Genomic DNA, 18672 nt, shown 5'->3' with positions numbered 1-18672 from the left:
TTCGTGTGTCAGGTACCTGGGCTGAGCAGGTTCAGACAGCTGGCCTCCTGCACTGCCTGTCTGTCTCTGGTTTTTCCCTCGTGGCGGCCTCAGGGTGGGTAGATTCCTCACATGGTGGCAGTTCAAGGTCCCCAGAGCATGGTTCCAAGAGGACCGTTTCTAACCTAGGCAAGGATGTCCTGCAGCACACCTCCTGTTAAGTCCTGTTTCTCTGTGCGGTCACAGAGGCCCCGGGTTCAGGGAGGGGACACACACTGTACCTCAGAGTGGGAAGGGGTGTCAGAGAATTGATCATCATGTTTTAAAACCATTTTTAGTAGCTTCCTGTTGCACTGCTGTGACAAATTACCACTAAATCACATACATTTATTACAGTTCTGGACTTCAGAAATCCAAATTGGATCTCCCTGGGCTAAAGTGAAGGTGCAAACAGGGATTTACGGAGGTTCTGGGGGAGAGTCCGTCTTCTTGCCTTTTCCAGCCTCCACGTGCCTTGGTTCCTGGCCCCCTTCCTTCATCCTCAGAGCCACGGCTGGTCAAGTTTTTGCTTTATCTCAGCATTCTGAACTCTTCTAAAGCCTTCTTTCACATTTAAAAAGCCTTTGTGATTACTTCAGGCCCACCCATATCTTCGGGGTAATCTCCTGTTTTCAGGTCAGCTGATTAAAGAACCCTGCGGCAGACGATCCCCAGGAATTAGGGTGTGGGTGTTTGTGGGGAGCCCTGGCTCTGCCTCCTGTATGCTGTGGGATGCTGGCTGGAGAGGGCCCTGTGGGCTCAGAGCTCAGCCACTAGGCCTGGGGGCACCAGGCCTTTGCACCCGGGGTTTCAGGCAGCTAGGCCTTGTGCCCTGGGACATTGCTTCTTTTGAATCTATGAAAGTGAGAATAACATTCATCAGTTAGTCATTTGCCAGAGATGTAATTCTTAAGATCGTCAGTGATGTGTGTGGGAATCAGATGTCTGTCCTTCGGACCCTTGTTCTTTAAAGGCCGGCCCCTGCGGCTGATGCAGCTGCTACCATTCACTAGTGACACAGCACTGTGAGCCACGGGAGGACAGCTGCAGCTCAGCAGACTGCAGCGGCAGCAGCCTTTGAACCACCGTCTCTCTCTTCTGTTGTGCTCTGCCTTAGTCCGCTGGGCGTAAGGGTTAAGTGATAGAAAAGCCCTGAAGTTTCCCCTTTTTTCATGGTGAATCAAGTTAGAAGAGCCACTAAAGCCCCCACTTCTGCAGGGAGTTTGCTCTGTAAATCCAGCTTTCTCCCGCGGAAGCCAGAGGCAGCGGGCAGGCCGCCAGGGCCCACGTTGCCCTCCACTCTGGCTGAGGGCATACCTGGTGGGAGAGTGAAACGTCTGTTTTGATCCCTTCTACGTGCATATTCTTTTCATGACCTGACACAGTCGTCAACACGTGTTGCTCTGTGCTGGGCTCGTTTCGTGCCCGGCAGGTTGGAGCTGTTGGTCTTTTAATATTGGTTAAATAGTTGGTCTGTACTGTTCCTGGTTTCCTCACTAAATTGAATCAAGAAAACTGTGCGCCTTTTAATCATTTCACGTATGTGTATATGTAAGGGACTGGCATGAAGAGACCCCTGAGCTAAAGGAGAAATAACTCCTGGGTCACCTTCTCTTTGGGCTGGAGAGTGTGGGTTGTTACTTTGTAACTGAGCTGGTGGGATTGTTGCCCTTACAGTTAGAACAAGGGTTTGCTGTAGTTCCCTTTGCACCAGGATTTTGCGTTGTGCCTCAAGGCTTAGACCGTAGGTCTGGAGCAGGCGCGCGGAGGACGTGCCTCACCGAGCGCTTGCCCCGTTGCAGGTCCCGTCCGGCTTGTTCATCCCCAGCATGGCCATCGGCGCGATCGCCGGCCGCATCGTGGGCATCGCAGTGGAGCAGCTGGCCTACTATCACCATGACTGGTTCATCTTCAAGGAGTGGTGTGAGGTCGGGGCCGACTGCATCACCCCCGGCCTTTACGCCATGGTCGGCGCGGCCGCGTGCTTAGGTAACGGGGCCCCGCGCGTGCGCGCGTGTGTCTGTGGCTGAGAGAGGAGCGGGGTGGGGGAGGAGGGCACGGCGAGGCACGCGGCCTGTGCGGCACTGGTTTTCGTCTCGCCAGCCCCTGCACACTTGTTAATGCAAAGCCGTAGGAGCAGTTAACATCTTTTTAATATCGCGTGATGCTGTAGGGCAGAAAACATCTCACTACAACAGAGGCTTGATTTGAATCCTGGCCAAGGAGGTGTTTGTTTTTTCGTTGTCGGGGTGCTTGCCTTACCTGCAGCCCCTCTAGCGTGGTTCCTGGGTTAGCACTCAGCAGAGCTTCGGGGTACCTTTACTCCGCCTCTGCAGAGGTTCCCCGTCAGCCTTAGTAGAAGGTCCTTTAAGATGCATTTACAGCCGAAGGAGAAAGCTAATTAGTGTTCTAAGGCAAAGAAAAACAAAATGTCTGCATTACATTCTTAAGAGTTGTCCTCTTGGACATGAAAAATCATTATTTTATTTTATATTTAAAATGTCAACTAAACTTTGGTTATAATATTTAATTATAATTGGTATTTTGACTCAGTTTTGTTCAGTGAGCCAGAATTGTGTAGTTATTGATCTTCCAAAGTGTAACATTAAATGAAAGAATCGTTTTCTGCAGAGCAGCAAGTAGGCATCCACTTTGTGATGAGCGCCGCGCGGCGAGCGGTACAGAAAGAAATGTGAGCGTGGGCCCTCCCCTCACGAGACGCGGGTCAGGGGACAAGGCCTGCGCTGGTTAAACGGAGGAGCACCGCACGGGGCGATGGGCCCCAGCGCAGGAGCGTCGTCATGGGCCCTGTGGGGATGCAGAGGGAGGGTGGCGGCAGGGGCTCTGGAAGAGGAGCAGGGTTGGAAGGAGCTGCCTTTGTTGAAGGAGGAGAGTGGTGTGCAGGCAGCGGGGTCGGGACGGGTGAACTCGGCACGCGGGGGCCTTTGGAGAGCCTGGCAGTGTTGGAGTAGAGAGTGCATTTTGGGCACCTTGGGAAAGAAAGGTGGATTGGTGAGAAGGAGGCAGTGACTTATGTCAGGATGAATTTCTATTTGGAATCAGTCAGGTCCGTGGCAGGGTTGTGGCTTTGCCATTTTTAGTGGGATGATTTTGGGAAAATTCCTTTACTGCTTGATTTTTATCTTTCTTATCTTTAAAATGGAAATAATAACTACTTATTTCCTACAGTTGTTTTTGAGGATTATGTAAAATAAAATGCATATAAAGCTGTTTGCACAGTGCCTGGTAAAATACGTGCTTGGTTAAAAAAATAAAAGCCTCTGTAAACCACCTAGGGCATCCCTGGCCTAGTGTAGATACCTAATATATGGTAGGTTCCTTCTCCCTTCTATTTTTAGCTTAAAACACAAAAAGGAAGAGCTTTAGCTTCACACAGTATCAACTGACATGCCCTGGTAGGTTCTTGAGCAAAGGAGCGACATGGTGCAAGTAGCATTAGGGAAGATTAACCTGGGGACGCGGCTTATAATGTGGATGGAAGGTAATGGGGCCCGCAGCCAGGGAGGTTAGATGGAACAGTGCTCACATTCAGGAGCCGAGACTTGAGGGTCTGACTAAGTGGGTAATAGTGAGAATACTGAGAGAGGGGCCCCTAGACAGATGTTTGCAGAGCACATCAGCTAGGACTAGGTGAGAGTCTAGATGTTGGGATAGAGTAAAGGGATGAACCGGGAGTGGCCACTGGGTTGTCAGGAGGAGTGTGTTGTCTGGTCCTGGAGTTGGGGGCCGGGATGGGAGCTCTCTGGGGGAGAAGAGAGGTTTGGCTTTGAGTGTGTGGTGGTTTCTGCGACAGTGGGTCCCCCAGGGTCTTCACAGTTGGAAATGAGACCAGCGTAGCCGGAAGATAAAGTGTGGGTAGCCAGAGACATTGGACAGACACAGCGTGGGTGGAGGGGCCTGGGTCAGGGAGGCCTCAGCAGAGAGCAGGGTTCACAGTGGTGATCTGGTAGGTACCCGGAATAGTTCAGGTGAGTTTTCTAAGCGGGGGCATTACACTGTTAACAGAAACCGCAAGGCGTCAGAGTGTTTTATTCATTTTGAAGAGATTTAGAGGGGAGAAATGTATTAATTTAATATTCTACCCACGAGTTTAATTTGTAAATCGGTAGTAAGCAAATTAGCTATGATGTGCTTCACCAAGTTCTTTAAGAATTAATTGTAAGCTTTTACAGCAGTGAAATTATGTCTTTGTGATAGCAGTAAACCAAAATGGCAAACTGTATTAGTTGGTCAGCTGTGATTTTTTTGTCTGAAGTAAACCAGTTTTAAAATGTTATTTTAATAGTCTTCTGTGTTATGAACAAAGAAGATTGGTTTCTCTAGATCTTATTAAAATAGCGATGATCCTTTTCACTAAGTTCTGTTTACAATTTGTGACCGCCTGCCTAGTGCAAAAATTCTACCACCGTGGATTGATGAGGAAGGACCCTGCCCTTCCTGACCTGTGGTCTTATTTTTTCAGGTGGTGTGACAAGGATGACTGTGTCCCTGGTGGTCATTGTTTTTGAGCTCACTGGAGGCTTGGAGTATATTGTTCCCCTGATGGCCGCAGTAATGACCAGTAAATGGGTTGGAGATGCCTTTGGGAGGGAAGGCATTTATGAAGCTCACATCCGGCTAAATGGATACCCTTTCTTGGATGCAAAAGAAGAATTCACTCATACCACCCTGGCTGCCGATGTCATGAGACCTCGGAGGAGTGACCCTCCCCTGGCCGTCCTGACCCAGGACAACATGACCGTGGATGACATAGAAAACATGATTAACGAGACCAGCTACAACGGCTTTCCTGTCATAATGTCCAAAGAGTCTCAGAGATTAGTGGGATTTGCCCTCAGAAGAGACCTGACAATTGCAATAGGTACCCTTTTAAAGAACTACGCACACATATACGTCTATCTACGGCTCTGTCTGTTGGTATCTAGATACCTAGGTGGACAAGTATAAATATGTAATAGATTTCTGAAAGAAAGGAAAGCTATACAATTTAATTGGTTGGGTTCGTGGGGACAAGCGGTGTATTTTATGTCTCGTAATATCTTAGGTTCTTTAGGAAAGGAATTTACCCTTCCGTGGGATGTTTTCCAGCTAAATACTGTTTTATCTTTTGATTTGGCATTGTTATCAGGGACTGGAATCCGGCTCTTTCTTTTCTCACTCAGATAAGTCTTGTTAACTTGACAGTATTCATAATAGCATGTTATATAAGGCCTTAGTAACTGCCGAGGCATACAGCTAAATACCTTCTTGTAGTTAATAAAGCTGGCTTGTTTGAATGCAAGTTACTGAAAACTCCATCATCTTTGGTCTGTCTCATGTCAGATCCATAGGGTTTTGCTTTTTCAATTTTTGGATGTCGATTTACAGTATTAACTTGTAATATATAGTTTAAAGCAGCGGTCCCCAACCTTTTTGGCACCAGGGACCGGTTTCATGGAAGACGGTTCCTCCATGGCCGGGGCGGGTGGGTAGGGGTGGAGGATGGCTCAGGCAGTGATGCGAGCAATGGGGAGTGGCCGATGAAGCTTCGCTGGCTTGCCCATCGCTCACCTCCTGCCGCGCGGCTTGGTTGCTAACAGGCCACGCGCCGGTACCGGTCCGCGGCCCAGGGGTTGGGGACCCCTGTGATAGAGGGTATTTTCGTCCAGCCATTGCCTTGATACTCCTGGTGTTCAGTAGAGGACTCGGAGCTGAAAATGTAGAGCGTTCAGCCTGTCCCCAAAGGTCATTCCTGTGAGCCCGTCACCTCCCTCCAACTTACCTCTGTGGCCAAAGGGTTGTAAAATATTTCAGTTCTTGAGCCATTTGAAGAGGGAAGCCTAGATGGTGTAGATGGGCAGCATATCTCAAGGCAAACTGGAAGCTCTCAGTTTACAAGAGCTATTCAAGCAAAAAGAAGAAAGAAAGAAAAGAAAAGAGCCTATGCAGAATATCCAGTTCAGCTAAGGAAAAGGCTGCAGCTTTGGGAGACTTGCTCAAAGCCTAGCATTCCCCTGAGCTAATAGACTGGTAGTTGTCCGAGTGGGCGGAGTGTGTGTTAGATGTGGCGGCGTTCAAGTGTTTTAGCCTCTGAGCCATCTCCACCGCCGACCTACAGTCGGAGAAGAGTTTCGCTGTCCACATTTTGTTCATTACGTTGTAATAGTAAGCAAAAAAGAAAAGGGTCAGAATTTTGGAATTTATGTAGAAATTTAAAGGAAAAAAAGCCCAGGTTTTTAAAAGATAAAGTGGTAAAGTTAAGAATTATTTATATTCCCACTGATTCTGTGGACATATTTTTAAAAGTTGATTTTATAACTGTCTTGAGAAATAGAACATTGGGGATAGCAGATAATGTCAGTTTAAGGGAAATAGGGGTACTTTAGATGTGTGAAATAGCAACTCATGTCATCAGAAGGGTTAGTCACAGCATGATTTTCTTTAACACAGCTTAAATATTTGCCAACATATATTTTGGTAAATTTTAGTTTTTGAATGGGAGAAATAGACCTGTACACTAGAGTTTTGTATATAATATGTAGTTTATAGATATTTATATAAAATAGTTTATCAAAGGACCGAAAGGAATGCTTGAATAAATTGTGAACTATATACTATGTCTGGGGGTGGAAAACTCAAGATTTTAAAAGAGCAGTTTTCTCCAAATTTATTTATAAACTCGGCATTAAATTTTATGTTATATCGTTAAAAATCTTTTTTTATTTTATTTTATTTTATTTTTGGCTGCGTTGGGTCTCTGTTGCTGTGCATGGGCTTTCTCTAGTTGCGGTGAGCGGGGGCTTCTCATTGCAGTGGCTTCTCTTGTTGCAGAGCACGGGCTCTAGGGCGTGCGGGCTCCATAGTTGTGGCACACAGGCTCAGTAGTTGTGGCTCACAGGCTCTAGAGCACAGGCTCAGTAGTCGTGGCGCACGGGCTTAGTTGCTCTGCGGCATGTGGGATCTTCCCGGACCAGGGCTGGAACCCGTGTCCCCTGCATCGGCAGGCGGGTTCTTAACCACTGCGCCACCAAGGAAGTCCCTTTTTTTAGTTTGTATGTAGATAGTACATTCACATAGTTCAAATTTGAGAAGATTAAAAGTTTATAGTGATGAATTGCCATACAGAGAAAGAAGAAAAAAGGTATATAATGAAAAATCTCTCACCCATGACCTCGTAATCCCCAGTTTAGCTCCGTAGGCAACTGTCTCCTTGGCTTCTTACGTTTTCTGTAGGTATCATTCTCTGCCTGTGTAAGTAAGTGTATACGTTTTCTCCTTTTTTATAAAACAAGTCATAACATGCTACCCAATACGTGCTGTTCTGTGTCTTGTTTTTTTCACTAAACAATGTTTTCTTGGACATCTTTCCAAATCATTTTATTTTTAACAGCTACACAGTACTCCACTGAGTGGATGTACTGTGGAATACATCATCATTTTTTAAATCCGCTTCCCGCTGATGGACATTTAAGATGTTTTCAGCCTTGCTGTGATAAAAATTGCCACCTCACATATCTGATAACCTTGTGTACTTGACGTTTTGCCTATGCAGATGTAGGGAAGTACTAGGAATGGAATCGCTGGACCAGAGAGTAGTGCATTTGTAATTTTGTAAGGTATTTTCAGATTGCACGAAGTTGTGGTTCTGTCATGGACTCTCACCAGGAGTAGATGACAGTTTACTGTGTTAAAGTTTAGTCCAAATGGAGAGACATTCCTCCTGCATTTTTTTTGTCCAGATGTAAAAGTGAGGCTGAATGCTTTTTTATAGATTTGTTTACAATGAAGCATATATTTAATACTACATTTATAGTGTGAATTGAATCATCTTTCCTGTTTTCCACCTTAAGGTATAAAAGCGTACTTGCTCCTTTCTGATGATGTGCTAGGAGCTGTGAGTTTTACAGGGAGATTCTTTGTTTGTTTTTTTTTTTGCGGTACGCAGGCCTCGCACCACTGTGGCCTCTCCCGTTGCGGAGCACAGGCTCCGGACGCGCAGGCTCAGCGACCATGGCTCACGGGCCCAGCCGCTCCGCGGCATGTGGGATCTTCCCGGACCGGGGCACGAACGCGCGTCCCCTGCATCGGCAGGCGGACTCTCAACCACTGCGCCACCAGGGAAGCCCTACAGGGAGATTCTTAATGCATGAGAACTCGAATACCGTTGACATATTGAACACGATTAGAAAGGTACATGGCACAGTGACAGTTAGGCTGCTCCCCTCGTTGTACTTTTCTCCTGCCCCCTCAGGAGCTTCTGTTCAGAGTAAAGCTTTAGCTTGTGCACCTGGGAGAGAGGATCTGCTGAAGGTTTGCCCCATGGCAGTATTATCATCAGCCTTAGACTGTGAAACAGCGTTTACTCAATAATCTGAACTGCAGTACATGGACCAGCCTTTTGTTTATCTCTTTGTAGGAGTTAAAATTAGCTTTGTACCTGCTCAGGTAGTTGAAACACCATTTTATGAGTATAGAGACTCTTTTGGTTTATGAAATTAATACAAATGAAATTAATACAAGTGAAAGATCCCTGAGGGATGTTTTTGGAACCTGTCACTCCCAGGTTTCACAGAGCAACTGTCCTCCATGCTAACAGCACCTCCGTTCCTCCATTCACAAGCCATTAGCCTGAAAGCAGCTTAACGAGCGTTTTTCAGAAGTCATTTCTGTCAGTTGCTGGTGGGCTTTCTTCTTCTCCGTGCCCTTCTCATGCTTCCGAGGTGCTTTAGGGAATCCTAGCGCTAGAACGTCACTGACCGTGACAGCACGGTGAAGCAGGGCCTTGCTGGGCGGAAGGAGAAGGCGTTGCGCTGCGTGTTTATGAGCTGGGCTCACTGCTCGTGTAGGGCTGGTGCTTGTTATTTTGGCTTACATATTTTTGTGGCAAAACTCATGTTCAGAATGTGTTCAGTATGACAAATAGGATATTTGTACACACAGCTTTGGATTCATACTAACGAGGAGCATAAGCTCTTTCATTTTGCTTGTGTGTTCTCTCCCTTTCGCGGGTTTCCTTCTCCTCCCCACGGTCTCTCCTCTGCCGTTTTCTGCGTCCTGGCCACCTGTTGTCTCACAGTTTGAGAGGTGGCAGAGAGGAAGTAGGCAAAGGACAGAAGCACTTGAGGCGGAGCCCCGGAGAGCGGGAATGAACGGAGCCTGTGCAGATAAACCTCGAAAGTCGGTCGGTGTCCGTTACGTGTGTAACTGTACTTTCAACCCACCTCATGACGCACCTAGAAAATTAAGCTTGAACATCAGAAAAGAGGAAGAACTAGCTGGTTCACAGGGGTAGGATAGACAACACCATCCAGGCAAGGATGAGATTCTCTGTGGTCCCGCCTCCAAGGCAGGAGGAGTGGCCCACGGCACAGGCAGGCCTCTTGGGGGTGCGTTCCTGTAGTCAGTGGTGCTCTCGTTACTTGTGTGCCTTTAAAAGCCCGTATTCCCAGTATGCTTCCTTGTCCCCCAAAGTTAGACCACAGCAAAGAAAATTATACCATGATATAATTATACCACAAGCATTTTATTTGCATGAAGATGATTTGTTATTGGTGGATCCTAATTCTGTCTAATTTAAGAAATTGCTAAATGGCTTTGCAGTCCATTTGTTTCTTGGTGAGGAAGATGGTAAAAGAAAGAGGGGACCGAAAGGATACGTATACTTACTGTTTTAAATCTCTGAATAAGCAGGTTGTCCTGAAAACAAAACAAACAAAAGAAAACCTATCAATTTTTAATTTTTGGTCTTCTCTGTCTCTTCAGAGAGTGCCAGAAAAAAACAGGAAGGGATAGTGGGCAGTTCCCGCGTGTGCTTCGCACAGCACACCCCGTCCCTCCCAGCAGAGAGTCCCCGGCCACTGAAGCTCCGCAGCATCCTTGACATGAGCCCATTCACGGTCACGGACCACACGCCCATGGAGATCGTGGTGGACATCTTCCGGAAGCTGGGCCTGCGGCAGTGCCTGGTCACACACAACGGGTGAGTGTGCTCGGCCCGGCCGCCGCCAGCCTGCGGGACGCTCTGGGGGAGCCCGGTCAACCCCATCGCCCTCCCCGGGAGGGGGTCCTCGGAGTCCCACTTAGCAACGGCGAGCAGAGTGTCAAGTGCCAGGTCTTTGCCAAAACAGGAAGTGACATTTCTCAGGAGTACTTCGGAGCTGCAGGGAGCCGGGGCGTCATGGTGCGGGGTGGGCGGGGCCCAGCTGAGGGTGTTTCCCGTCTTAGAGGGCGGCGGAGCCCGCGGCCTGCAGCACCGCGGCACTCTGTTCTCTTTTTGTAAGTATGCCATGGTTAGAGTATTCATCTCCAGTACAATAATAGCTTTCTAAATGTTTTGCTGTTTACTCTTTGCTTTATCGTGTAATGAGGGAAATCATATATAATTAAACGAGGTTTGTGAATTAGGTGAAAACCTTTTGCAGACGCTTTGTCTCTGCTTTTCTGTGGTTTCCATCCACAAATCTTTTGAATAAGGTGCTGGCCGATGAACACCAGTGCACTTAAAATGTATAAATTGATTTCTCTGTCCTTTGCACGTAGACTGGCCGTGTTTCCCCACGGTAGGAGTGTGGGGAGGTATGGCCTGGCGGGTGTCAGGCAGCGTGGAGATGCACTGCGGGCCCGCCTCAGCGCACCGGCCTCAGCCCGGCGTTGCTCCCCTGCTCCTGGGCTGGCATCTGCCTCCTGCCCTTTCTCTCCGGGCCCCTTGATCCCTACCGTGTGGCTCTTCCCACTTGGAATCCTCAGGCACAGTGTTTTACCTGCAGGCTGATGACAGCAAGGCTGGACTGTGTGTAGACGGGATGATTCCCCTGCGCCGCGTGAGGCTCCTGGAAACACCGCACACTTAGAGGACCCAGCGGTTTAACAAACGATCCCGTAGGGACAAAACACACCACCCCTCTGTAGAGAAAGGAGGGAAAGCGAACACCTCCCGATGGGACACCTCCTTCGAGTTTCTCGTTGACCTCTGTGGCCCCCTGCACAGAGGTGGTCGTCAAGGCTGGGGAGGTGTGTCCAGGCACGTGGTCAGCACGGCGTAGCTCAGGGGTCAGGTAGCCTTCCAGCTCGGAAGCCCAGCCTCTTGCTGCTTTACGTGGTGGTTGACCCATAGAGTCTGTCTTCTTTCTTTGTGATTTCTTAAACTACTGTTTTCTTGGACAGTATATTAGCCTGTATTGGGTTAGGAATAGAAACAGAAAGCTAGAGAACTCGATCCACGATTGGTGTTTCCACTGTGCCGACCAGCTAAGATTAAGTCTAGGTAAGAGGAAATAAATCATTTGAGGGATGCAGCTCTTGATCAAGGGCAGGGAGGCTGACGATCAAATGCCACAGATACTGATGGGAGAAGAGATGTATGTTGTAAAATAACTACTTTCTTCTGTTTAATGTTTGATTTAAAGAGTAATGGTACCAGACTTCATTGTTTAAAAAGCTAAATGGAGTACCTTATCATGAAGGTTTGGGGTCCTTTTAGTAACGAATGGCTCACTTGGAAGCCTAGCTGAGTGAGTTGGCTTATTAAACGTTGACCTGCTCTGTGTTGCTCTCTGTGCCTGGCGTGGCTTGTCCTCCTGTGTCATAACAAGTGTGGATGTCCTTCTCCAGTCCCGGTGGAGCATGTCACAGGCTGTGTGGGTTCATGCCCGTCGTGCACTCTGCTGACGGAGTTCAGGTTCTCAGCAGCACGGATGCTGGAAAGGAGTGAAGGGGTGGGGGGACAGCTGATGAAGATCTTACCTGATCCTGCCTGTTTGTAAGAAAGCGTGGGGTGGGAGGTGGCTTTTTATGTTTATTGGCCTTGATTATATTTTCCTTACTTCTGTCCTTCAAGGAAAATAGATTGGTAGATAAAAGAAGAAGAGAGCTCATCTCTTCTGCATTTTAGTGGAGAGTCTAACGGTCAGTATGTTACAGTTCATACTGGGTCCTTCGAGGAGGAAAATAACTATGTATTTTGGGGGGAAGAAGACCTGAGGAACCTAGACCCTGAGATGCAAGGAGAAAGTGAGACTAGGCGGGTGTCTGTCAGCGTTGAAGATTCCCCACGTTTTGTATTCTGATTAGCAGAATTTCTCAAAATCTTTTAGTCTTGGTGGAACCAGCAGGATGAATGGCTCAAAAAAGAGGTCCGTGACCATATGCGTTTGTAAAGTGTTGGATTAAATACAGTTGAGGTTCTTTACTGTGGGGCTTCTCAGAGGGGGGTGAACAGCAAACTTGGTTTTCCAAACATGCACCCTTTAGGGGAGGAAAACGGGAGCAGAGGAACTCCTGGAACTCGTGTTTCTTGGAAACCAGTATTGATACTTTGGGAAGATGCTGGGTCATGCCCTGTTTACTCTGACCTCATTGTTCGCCCCCCACCACCACCTCCAGGGAACAGAAAATTGTTTCCTACGTGAATCACATTTTGCATTGATTTTCCTTGCACTTCTGAAAGTAATAAAGCAGCACTGAATTTGCCCTTATTACTCTCAAATCTCTTTTCTCCAGTAACTAAAGAAAGGAACTATGTGTATTTCCTCCTTTTTAGGGCTGTTACTTGGTAAATACGAAGATTACTTTAGACGTCTATAAATTTGCCATAGTGTCTTTAATAAACTCGTGACTGTCCTCACTGTGTACCTTGCGGTTTGGCAGAGGTTACTCACACAGTAACTGAAATTAATCATTGTATGTAACTGGGTAGAAAAGAATGAGTAAGAACTAAACTGCGATTCTTTTACTGAATTGTCAGGATGCTCACATTTCTTGATTCCAGCTATAAATGCAAGTGAAGTGATGGTTTTTGTCTGTTTTACCTCAGACATTTAGTCAGAGAAGAACATCTACTGAGTCAGTGTTTATTTTATGTAGTGCATTTTTTGAGTCTTTTGGAGGGAAACTGGCTCCCATGCTCTGAGTTAGTTTGTTAGTTAGTTTTTCAGTTAGTTTGTCTTCGTTCTTAAGGAAAAGTACGTTATTTTAAAACATAATGAGAAAAATTAGCAAAGAACCTGTTTCTGGCTTTCCCATTCCCTACCCTCCGTTTGCCGCCCCGCCCCAGCACCCCCTAGTGACTGCTTTATAACTGACGTCGGTGGGGGACCAGAGCCTTTGACGGAACGAGGTCCCCTGTGACTTCTCCAGGAAGTCAGGACGGTCTGAGGCAGCGCCATACAGAGCTGACTTAACCGGAGCACAGGGACGTCCAGTCACCCTGAAGGGCACGCTGGTTGGGCTTTCAGAATTCAAAGATTAAAGCGTTTTAGGGTTCTTGACATTCGCTGTCTGTATTGCCTTACATGGTGGTTGAAGTCACTCACTGCCATTTTAAAGCCAGTTACCAGAATTTTGTTTTAATGACTAAAAAGCAGTTGAATTATTTTCAAGTACCCTCATGAGAATTTGTTCATCATCTTGCTTGATGTTATAATAATGATATTAACCGAGAAATAATCATTATTTAGAGAAAAATGTATAAAATCAAAAAATCATTTTTATTAAGCTTATTTTAAGAAGCAGAATTCGGCAGGTCCTGAAAATCGGGGAGCGCATGTATTAGTCAGCTTTGTTTAGTGTGCGTTTTCTTTAATTTTAATTCCAAGTAATAGTCACGGGGTTTCTTAAGGAGGCCAGAGCCTGAGGAGCCCGGGCCGCCTCTGCCTTTTCCCCAGCGGGGTGGGCCCAGCGAGGAGGGCCGCGGGTGACATTGCAGAAATGAGAGAAGCACTCTCCTCTGTGGGAAGAACGCTGCAAGTGCAACTCCATTTCAGAGTTTCGTAGCTGTGATAGATGTTGTTTCTTTGTACTTTTTTGTAGTCATCGTCATTGTGTGCTTTTGATTTTTAATTTAAAAAGGATAACCACCCACCAGTGTTTCAAATAGGATCTTGTCACTTTGGGAAGTCAGTAGAATTCATGCCGTGGGACCTGGGATTTCAGATCATTTTTGTGTTTGTTTTCCTAAAGCTCATGAAAGCATTCTTACGGTTCATGTTTTAATTTTTTCTCGCATTCTCTGTCATGATTGGAAGCTCCTCCCGCCTAAGTTCTCCCGCAGTCATTAGCATCACGTGGTCTGTTGCAGGAGCGTCTTGGGGATCATCACCAAGAAGAACATGGTAGCGCACCTGGAGGAGCTGACGCGGCGCGCCGAGCCCCTGGTGATCACGCGGCTGCTCCCCAGACCTGGGGGTGGGGGGCGTGCTGTGACGTGACCGGGCACACGCCGCCAGACCGCCGGGGCCGAGGCGGGAACCTGGGGCCTGTGACCCTCCCGCCCCCGCACGCCCGCGGTCTGTCCGCGAGGCTGGGGGCGTGTCCAGGCCCCACCATAGGGAAGGCGAGCGGGTCCCGCCTCCCGTCAGGGTCTTTCCTTGATTTGGGGCCGTAGGCAGTGTGGTCGGCGGACGAGTGAACCCTCTTGGACGTTCTTGCGGCAAATACGTGCCCTTGAGGACAGCCCGCTCTGCTTACAGTGTCCCCCAGCCCCACCCCGTCTCTGTCTTGTTCCCTGGTCTTTGGCCGTCTTGTGGGGACTCTGGCTCAGACGTGGTTGTCACGGGCCTCCATTCTCTGCCGTACCCGCAGAGTCCTGGGGCGTGGGCCCCGGTGCCCTTCGCAGGCTGTTTCTAGAACGCTGTCAGCAGCTTTGAGAGCCATGTGCGGTGGTTCTAACTGGCTCTCTGTCCCAGTGGGGTCATGACTGGAGATGATTTTGAATCATCTGTAAGTGGCCTGGCTTTGGCAGTTACTGCCTGGAACTGCCTCGCCCTGCAGTTGCCATCCCTCCGTGAGGCCTGTCCCAGTCCAGCACCGATCAGGCACCCCTGTTGTGCGCTAACCCTTCACAAGTGTTTCATGCATCCTTTTTTAAAAAAGCTACTAACCAGAATAGTAAGTAGCTACCCATCCATTCTGCTTTCTGCTTCATCTGTAATCATCTTTTAGGACTCCTTCTTGACGTTTTCACCTATCTTTCAGTGTAAGCATTAACAACTCAGACTTTCATAAAAGCACTGTATCTTAACTTTTTTGACCAAAATCAAAAAAGGAAGACATTGACGACCGTACTAGAAATTCGGGTTGTCTCAGAGATTGATTCTTGGGATTCTGAAGTTTGGGATTGAAATTCTGTGTTGGCCATTTTATATGCATTTTATCTCAATTGTATGTGCTTTCGTGTAGATTCTGCATACAACTGGGCAATCCTTAAGTTACTTTTTTAAAGTTAGTTCATTTTGGCTTTAAAAAAAGCGGAACATTGAGGGGATTTGGTCACCAGACACTTCTTTCTTGATGCGGTGGGAACAAATTTTCCTTCTCAGGTGGGGTCAGCGTCCTTTCCTGTCCTACATCCTCCCGTCTTTGTCCCTTTCTCGCTGGCACACGTTACTCAGAGTGGCTGTGCTTCAGGGGGGCCCAGTCCTCAGTCTCGGGGAAAGGACACCGAGCTGTTAGTGACGTCGTACTCGCTATATCCAAGGATGGGTGCTGGGTATTTAATTATCTTTACCAGTAAAATGCTTTTAGAAAATACAGAATCAGGCTGCTTGCTTTTGCTCTACTCCTGTCAACAAAAAGCGTTTAGCTATGGATTTAGCTCCTCTTTTCTTTTCCTTTTAATTTTAACGGCAACCTTCTGTTTATCCTTTTCAGACGCCTCCTTGGTATCATCACAAAAAAAGATATCCTCCGTCATATGGCCCAGACGGCAAACCAAGACCCCGCGTCCATAATGTTCAACTGAGCCCCGTGACGTCAGAGGGAGAGGAGGCCAGGGAGGAGGCCCGCCTGCTGAGCAGCACCACGCTTTAACCCCCTTCAAAAAAGGAAGTAGAAAAGCTGGGCTGCTGCAACATGGTTTGCAGTACTGCTGGTGGAATGGAGGAGTTGTTTGGGGAGGGAAAGGAGAGAGAGAAGGAGGCGAGTGAGTATCTCCCATCCCACCAGGGGGCCACGTGGTGTGCTGTCTGCGCTGGATGCGCTCAGCCCAGGGTGTGGCGTGGGCCTCCCTCCACGGGGAGGGCGGCCGAGCCTGACCCCGGCCCCCAGCCTGCTCTCCAGCACCGCAGAGACGTGCCTGTTTCGGGAGGGATCCCTCTGAATCGAGCCATCTCTAAGACTGCAAGGTCTTGCCCTTTTTTAATCAAAACTTTTCTGTTTAACTCATGAAGTGTACAGTTAAAGCATCACCTTTCTACATTCCGGACGAGCTTCTCCCTCTCCCCACCGCCCCTTCTCTCTCGCGCTCTAACAAAGCCTTTGTAAGTTGGTGTGCCCTTTGGAAGCAGTCCTTTCTCATATTGAGATGTACTGAGGTTGTACTGAGGTTTCACACAGAAGAAGGGAGTGTTTCTTGTGCCCTTAACCCTGTAGTTTGCCCCATCACGAGATGCTGGGTGCAGTCACGTGTGCGCCGACAGGGGCCCATGGCACCGGGAGGACCTCCACGGAGGAGAAATGAGCTCTCGCTCGGGTGCCGTGTGGTTCAGAACCAACAACGGTGAACTTGACTTGTGAGGGTAAACAGTTTTCTTTTTTGCTTTTTTTTCCGCCCCTCTCTGACTTTATGGATAATGTGACCTGGTCGTATGCAGATTTTGTTTCTAAAACTCCTATAATACACAAGTACTGTTGAGCGTAAGGAGACAAGATGCTGCTTCTTTGACAGTGACGAGAAGGAAGAATTCTGTTTAGCTGCACCTGGTATGAGTTGCATGTTTAAACACTGGAATTTTCTTTTTCTTGAAATTAGATCAGTCTTTTTCTTTTCTTTCCTCAAGGTGTTTTACTGCTGACGCTGAAGAAGAAATGTAATTCATAACTTGCACTAAATGTATATTTCTTTCTTAAAAATTTACCATTCTTATTTATATTTTTATGGATTAAAATTTATAAAATACAGATCAGTTAATATCGCACTTAAGTAATTTTACCTTTTTAATGTGATTTTTGTAGACTAATTCAGACTTAGAAATATGGAGATACGAACAAAGTTTACAGTGGGAACAAGGGTTTAAGATGTGGTTATGGTTATTTCTCTGCGATCAGATGCGTACGGAAACCTTTTCTGATCTTTCACTGCCATCCCCTGGGTTGTCTTCTGACCTGTCCATTTTGACTCATTAACTGGAAGCTGAAACACTACATATTATTTTGCAGATTAAAACCAAAAGTTAAACACTGTTAACCTTTAAAAGAAAAATGAAATGAAAACAGTAGAATTGCAGAGGTGGCAGTTAAAACGTTAATCTGAACAGAACCTGTGAATCTTTGCATAGGTCGCGTCCAGGTGTCCAGTGACGTTTTGAATCCACACTGCACTTTTTTGCAGGATGAGTTGAAAATATACTGGGATGTGTTTGGAATTGCGGGTTTTGGAAATATCTGACTTAATCGTGGTCTTAATTCACTATTGGCAAAGGCAGTTTACTTGAAGCACTGGCCTAAAAATTCTGGATTATGTATTTTTGGAGGCAAAAATGAATTTTTACGGGCACATTTTCTGAAACATAACTGGCAATGAGCTGTTTTTACATTTTAGCAGTGGTTCTTCACTTCCTGGTTCTTAATATATCTGTAAGATCTGTGAGATCACGGAAGATCTTTACGGTCTGCAAGGTTTATAAGATCATGAGGCCAGATTAGAGTGACAGTTGAGAGTTGAGCAAAATGTTAGGAATTTCGTGAGACCTTCTGAGTTTTGCTGTCTGCCTGCAGTTAGTGTTTTGTCCCCGTTCCTCCCCCCTTGGCCGCCTCCAGGCTTTCTTCCTGGTGTCTGGAGGGCAGTCCTTCCTGAATGATGGTCCTGTGCGTCTCCCCTCGACCTGTCATCCGTGCATTTGCCCCCGAGAGGCGCGGCCTCGCGAAGTCACACGTGGCGTGGATTTTGTCTCCCACGTTTCCTTTCCGATTTCAGGTCCTGCTTCAGAGACTGACATCTCGGGTGGATGTTGATTTTCTTCTCGGTGTGTCCGCCCTGCTGAGACGGGGGGTGGGTGGGTGGGGTGTCTCCAGTGTGCTCTTGGTTGTCTGCGTCACTCTGTTCCACTTTTCCTTTTGGTACGTTGGGGTGTGTCTGCTTTTCAGCCAAAGGAGGGAACACTGGAGACCATGAGATCGATGTGCCTGGCTCATTGGCGAACAGATTGACCGATGTGGGTGGAGCGCCTCATTTGAGTACCCTTTTAGAGAAGGTATGATGAGAATGGGCAAGGGTGTCAGCATCTCTTCTTATTCAGCATTGTTTTCAGTTTTGGCTCATGAAGAATGCTTAGTTTGTTAATCTGTGATGTTGCCTAGAGCTGTATTTATCTGTTTTTATTTATACTTATGTAGTAAAGCTGCATATCATTACAGTAAAAATGGTTACTGTGATGAGTCAATCAGAAACTCTATTAAAATCTGTATGACAGTGTGTGGTTTGGCCTTTGATTCCCTCTGTCACCGTCCCCCGCGGTCACAGCCGTGGTGCAGCCTCGAAGGTGGGGGAGGGTCGTCCCGCGTCTCTCGCGTTACAGGGCCGGTGCTGTCCTTTGCAAGCAGGAGCGACAGGGGGACAGACGCTGGGGTAACAGCGGGTGGACGTACCAGCGATGGGGTCGGCGGCGTCTGCGGGCCTGCAGAGAGATGGCTCGGTTTGCTGTCACACCCCTGAAAGGAGAC

General features: G+C 47.4%; 1 protein-coding gene across 6 annotated transcripts in view; it reads left to right on the top strand.

Annotated features, from left to right (window-relative positions):
* CLCN3 (chloride voltage-gated channel 3) overlaps window positions 1–18424 on the top strand; it is an 83581-nt gene extending 65157 nt beyond the window's left edge. For 4 of the 6 annotated variants that reach the window (XM_067745379.1, XM_067745380.1, XM_067745381.1 and 1 more), the window contains 5 exons: window positions 1821–2007; window positions 4502–4900; window positions 9781–9997; window positions 14093–14168; window positions 15664–18424. In XM_067745379.1, the coding sequence (XP_067601480.1) occupies window positions 1821–2007; window positions 4502–4900; window positions 9781–9997; window positions 14093–14168; window positions 15664–15822 (1038 nt within the window). In that variant the 3' untranslated portion in view covers window positions 15823–18424. The remainder of the gene's footprint in view (window positions 1–1820; window positions 2008–4501; window positions 4901–9780; window positions 9998–14092; window positions 14169–15663) is intronic. The other 2 variants (XM_067745382.1, XM_067745384.1) reach the window with 1 other exon arrangement.
* The last annotated feature ends 248 nt before the right edge of the window (window positions 18425–18672 follow it).

This window comes from Pseudorca crassidens, chromosome 7 (genome assembly GCF_039906515.1).
Source record: "Pseudorca crassidens isolate mPseCra1 chromosome 7, mPseCra1.hap1, whole genome shotgun sequence".
Lineage (NCBI taxonomy): Eukaryota > Metazoa > Chordata > Mammalia > Artiodactyla > Delphinidae > Pseudorca > Pseudorca crassidens.
The sequence above is the reverse complement of the archived record's forward strand: the minus strand, read 5'-3'. Positions and strand labels throughout refer to the sequence as shown.